This window comes from Pelophylax lessonae, assembly GCF_965119305.1.
Source record: "Pelophylax lessonae genome assembly, chromosome: 11".
Lineage (NCBI taxonomy): Eukaryota > Metazoa > Chordata > Amphibia > Anura > Ranidae > Pelophylax > Pelophylax lessonae.
In genome coordinates this window covers 66,420,048-66,425,455 of record NC_138778.1, presented here as the reverse complement: position 1 = coordinate 66,425,455, position 5,408 = coordinate 66,420,048, and the positions used below count along the sequence as shown (strand labels likewise).

Here is a 5,408-nt window from a genome sequence, read left to right as displayed (position 1 = left end):
GACCCCTGCATTACATGGTAGGCAAAAACAACTCTTCTCTGACCTCTGTCGCTGCTTGTCATGGTAAGAAACTAATTCTGAAAGATCTTCAAAGATCAAAAAAAGGATCAGCTTTCAAAAAAACAAAAAACAGTGATTGTGTTTTGAATTTTGAAAATTAATTTATTCACTATGCTTAAAGATATGGAGGTGAATGAAGATTTGCTTTATGGTCCATTCACAGTATTGCAATGCAACTCGTAGCAAACATGTTACATATTTTTTCTGCAATGCTGAGCCATTCACCCTGAATGGCATTCCAACGCCCCTTGCACTAACGGGCATTGCAGTGAGATGCCAGCAATGGTACATGCACCTTTTTTGGTTCGGTTCGGTGAGTTAGGCAATCTATTCAAATAAATTGGCTGTCTCCACACAACACACACTAATGTGCTGCATAATTGAAGAGCCCTTAATGTTTTTTTATTGCTTGTTCAGATTATGTCAATACTTTACTGTGCAAGACCTGGGCACAGTTTCACGGTAAACAAGCCTGCTTTAATGCCAGGTATTCAACAGCTTTAATACTGAAAACAAAGGGACATCTGGAAAATCTAAAGCTGAAGATAGACATATAACAGAAATCTTATAATCATTATATATGAAGCTATAGCACAGTTTTTGCTGTTTTGTAGTGTTTCCAATGCTTTGGTTGGTGGCGGGTCAAATTTAACTACATGTCAAACAGTAGCTTCCTGCTGTAATTGTGGAGTTTACCTCTTTTGGCTTTGCAGCCACCTCTTTCTGCCTTTCCATGGGTCTCAGTGCATGCTCCTTTCTTTGCTGTACATTCCCTCACTTGGTTGCTTCTCCTCCATCCAGAGGGTACGTTTATGGTCAGAGAAAATTGTTATGACTGGCCATAGATGTTTATATTTCTAATCTACAGTTCTTCTCTATTGTATGGCAGTTATCCCTAAAGTCTGTATTCTTACAGATGTCAGTGATGATGTAAAAAACTATTCAAAATTTTGCGAAATAGGATGGTAAACTAGACGTACAGGGCCGGTCTTAGGTGTTCAGGCGCCCTGTGCGAGCTAATCCTGTGCCCCCCCCCCCCTCGCGCATTTTTTTTCACCTTCTTTGCACTTTATTTGACTTTTCCTTTTTATGATCACTAATAACTTAGCTCCCTTTACATCAAAGACCCCCCACACAAAGCCCCCCTTAATTTAGAGCCCCCCTACATCAGAGAGCCCCCCCACACAGAGCCCCCCCTCACATCAGAGACCCCCCACACAGAGCCCCCCCCACACAGAGCCCCCCCCCCCACACAAAGCCCCCCTTAATTTAGAGCCCCCTACATCAGAGATCCCCACCTCACATCAGAGACCCCCCACACAGAGCCCCCCCACACAAAGCCCCCTTAATTTAGAGCCCCACTACATCAGAGAGCCCCACCTCACATCAGAGACCCCCCACACAAAGCCCCCCTTACATCAGAGACCCCCCACACAGAGCCCCCCTCACATCAGAGACCCCCCCACACAAAGCCCCCTTACATCAGAGACCCCCCCATACAAAGCCCCCCTTACATCAGAGACCCCCCACACAAAGCCCCCCTAACATCAGAGACCCCCCCACAAAGCCCCCCTAACATCAGAGACCCCATACACACACAAAGCCCCCCTTACATCAGAGACCCCCTACACACACAAAGCCCCCCTTATATCAGAGCCCCCCACACACACAGAGCCCCCACATCAGAGAGCCCCCTTACATCACAGACCCCCCACACGGAGCCCCCCACATCAGAGAGCCCCCCTTACATCACAGACCCCCCACACAAAGCCCCCCGTCACACAGAGCCCCCCTCACATTTTTTGAAGGAGATAGACCTCACTTACCTTACGCTGTCTGCAGCTTTTTTTTTTTCTTCAAACTTCCCGCCCACACATTCCCGGGGAGTGTGGGCGGGGCGGGAGGAGGAGAAGGGTCGGGGCGAGGAGGAGCTGGCGATCTCTCCTCCCTGCAGGGATGCCAGAGGAGAAATCGTCAGCTCCTCCTCGCCCCGCCCACACTCTGTCAGCGTGGATCGGAGGCTGAGCTGTGTGTGATACACAGCTCGCCTCACTGCAGCAGTAGGTGACGGAGGCACAGCCGCACAGCAAGAGGTAAGCGGTGGCCGCGGCCTGTGTTAACCCTGTCCAGGCCGCGGTCGCCGCTTACCTCCTGCTGTGCGGCCTGAATCGCCTGATCTTCTGCGAGCTGTGATGCGCCCTTGTTGCCCATGGCGCCCTGTGCAGCCGCACAGCTCGCACACCCCAAAGGCCGGCCCTGTAGACGTATCTACTCCAGTAGGGTCCTTCTAGCCCCTGCTATGTGCCATCTGGGTGAGGACTTGGAGGAACTGTGTTATAATGCTTATGAACATCAATGTCAATGAATGTACCAACAGAAACAACAGAACATTCACCCAATCCTGACCCAAGCAGACATCTCCTGATCAAGCACTTTCAGGTGACAAAGTGACTGAGTTGATGAGCTATTGTTCTCCCAGGAGCAAAAAGCCAGCACCCCAGTGCATCCCTCCTCCCTTCTCAATAGGCAAACATGTCCATCTGCATAGATGAGAACATGTATATTTATAGAATGACCTTTGATGTGAAAGAGCAATAGTAAAAAGAGATCTGTAGATAACTTAATATTGAAGTTTGTCTTTGTAGATACACTTCATAATTGTATAATGTTATTCATAAAGATTGCTGTCTACTATTAATAGCTTTGATTTTGTTTTACACTAGATCCTGACTGGGGTGATACTGGAAGTCACTGCAGAAGCATTTGCCAAAGAATTTACTCCAGAAGTACAGCTAGCTTGGAGCAAATTACGGAGCCTCATATGCAGTCATGTACAAGCAACATACAAGGAGGTGGGCTGGACACAGTACCCCAGTAACTCAGTGTGAGCCCGTCGATCTTCCAGAGAGGGCCCAGCCAAGGACTTCAGCTCCTGGCTGTCTCAGACCTCCTGAACCTGGGGCAGCGAGGGAGTACGGGTGTTGGGAATACGGGGTGGGTAATTGGGTGGGCATGCGGTTATAACTACAGGGTCACTACAACCAGGGTGGGATGGGCTTCTTAATATGGCAGTAAAGTATGGTGCATTTGAACTAGCCTCAAACTTCTAAAATGCAGGTTATATAACAGCATGAGGAACAGGAAGGGAACAGAGACATATCAGACAGAGGAGCTAACGTTTTACTGTGTGGCTGCTCTGTACATCCACATAGTATTATACCAGCGGAAAAATCTAGCATTGTAAGTAAGCCAGGCTATTTTGAGATTGTCCTTGCCCTGTTCTTCTCTGTCCCATATTTTCCACGTGTTCCAAGTACTATCAGGCATGAGAAACAGATGGTTCTTGAACACTTCCTAGTACAAAACGGACCCCTACAAGTGAAGGGGTTAACAGGTCTTCATGGCTCAGATACAACCCCACCCTAAACCCAACAGTTTTGCTTGGCATGCACTTGTATATGGCGATCCGTCTTCATTTCCCATATTCATTAGCTTGGCCGGTTCTCGTTTGATGAAATGTTGTCATGAGACCGGCATGCAAAGGGTTCAATCAGTTTTGCCCGCCATTTAATTTTATGCCTGATTATCAGAAACTTCTATGGGACCAAATATAAGAGGATATTAATGATTTTAGAGTATATGATATAAAGAAAGTATCTACTTAATATTACAGTATATCAGCTGGGAATCTTTACCCTGGCCAAGAAGTCGACAGGCTCATGAGCCATGAAAAAGACACAGAGGCAGAACATTTTGGATGGTTTTTTTGAGCTGTATTGTGGAATAGAGATATATACGTTCCTGGCCTGTAAAATTTTGTGTCAAAATGTGTCTGTCCATACAATATACTGTTTTACTGTGATATAGAAATAAAATCATACTATTGGATCTGTACTGGAATCTGTTTTTGTCTCATTGTGTCATGCCATCATTGCTTATTGTTGCTTTGTGTTCCCAGCGGTGTTTGAAAAACATTAACATATATTTAAAGGTAAATTAAACCTTTTTTTTTTTTTTACTTTACTATTTAAAAAAGAAAATCCATTATTGACTGTATTATTGGAGGAATAATGTATAACTGACTGTCCAATAAAGCTTTAAAGTTTATATGACGTCCTGCAGGTTTACAATCTGTTAACTCATAGGCTGGGCTCAGCAAATCGTGATTTTGGCTGTTCAGAGGGGAAAATTATGCACCATTATTTGATTTTAGCAGTTAGCTAGTAGACTTGTGGCCACCCAAGATCACCACTTGATCAGTTTAAAGAGGAAGTAAACCCTCCTCTAACACTTGTACCTATAGGTAGGCCTATGATAAGGCTTACCTATAGGTACTGTAAATATCTCCTAAACATGCACCGTTTAGGAGATATTTACCTTACATGCAGCCAGTGACGTCACTGGCGCATGCGCTCTGAAGGAACGGCCGCTCGTGCCATTCCTTCAGAGCCCCGTGCCGTGACCTTTGGCTCCCGCGCGCGTGCGCGGGAGTGACGTCACCGCGGCTCCGGCCAATCAGATGGCCGGATGCCACGATCCCGGAAGACGGGCGACTGGACATGTCACCCGTCATAGAGGTAAGCGAGCGGCACGGCGGGGGCTCGTTCTAAGGTAAGTATTTCATAATGAGCTAGTATGCAATGCATATTAGCTCATTATGTCTTTCTCTTTCAGGATGAAAAGAAAAAAAAAAAAAATGTTTTTTTCGGTTTACAACTTCTTTAACCAGATTAGGTGATTGTAATTTCTGTCATGTCTGTGAGGACCCTAATTCACAGGGGTCACTTTGTCTCAATTTTGCTGGCAGAGTGGTGGAGGACGCTTTGTTAGCCATCCTGGAGACCAAACAGATTTATCCAGTCTTCAACCAGCCTGTAACAATTTTACTTCAACATCTATTTTCACTAAGCCAGAAAAACACAATAAGGGTACATCCTTGTGATCATTATTGCTTGTATGGTCAGTTGAAACTAGGGTTCGAGGGCCGATATGCACTTTTCCCGATATATCGGAATCGGCCCCGGAGTTTACTGATATTTTAGGAAAGTGCTTGTACCAGAGTGATGCCTGCAGCTAGAGTACCGGCGCTCATAGCTGACGGTCGGCTATCTTGTAATGACAACTGATGCGGCTGAGAAGCAGCTCGGCTGTCATTACAAGGAGTGGGAGGAGTGGGTGGGCCTTCAGCGGCTCGCCCAGGTCTCCCGTCCCACCGGAGACCCAGGCAACCAGCCTGCACGGCCGCCGAAGACCCGATCAAAGCGCATTCGGCTCTGATCGGGTCTCCATGCAAAAACCCGGAAGTGATGTCATGAGTGACATCACTTCGGGGTACTTGGCGCCAGATT

At 46.6% G+C, this 5,408-nt stretch overlaps 1 protein-coding gene across 1 annotated transcript in view; it reads left to right on the top strand.

Moving 5' to 3' along the window:
- CYGB (cytoglobin) overlaps positions 1–3,954 on the top strand; it is a 74,069-nt gene extending 70,115 nt beyond the window's left edge. Inside the window, exon 3 of the mRNA XM_082271901.1 lies at positions 2,784–3,954. Within this exon, the coding sequence (XP_082128027.1) occupies positions 2,784–2,948 (165 nt within the window). The 3' untranslated portion in view covers positions 2,949–3,954. The remainder of the gene's footprint in view (positions 1–2,783) is intronic.
- Positions 3,955–5,408: the final 1,454 nt, after the last annotated feature.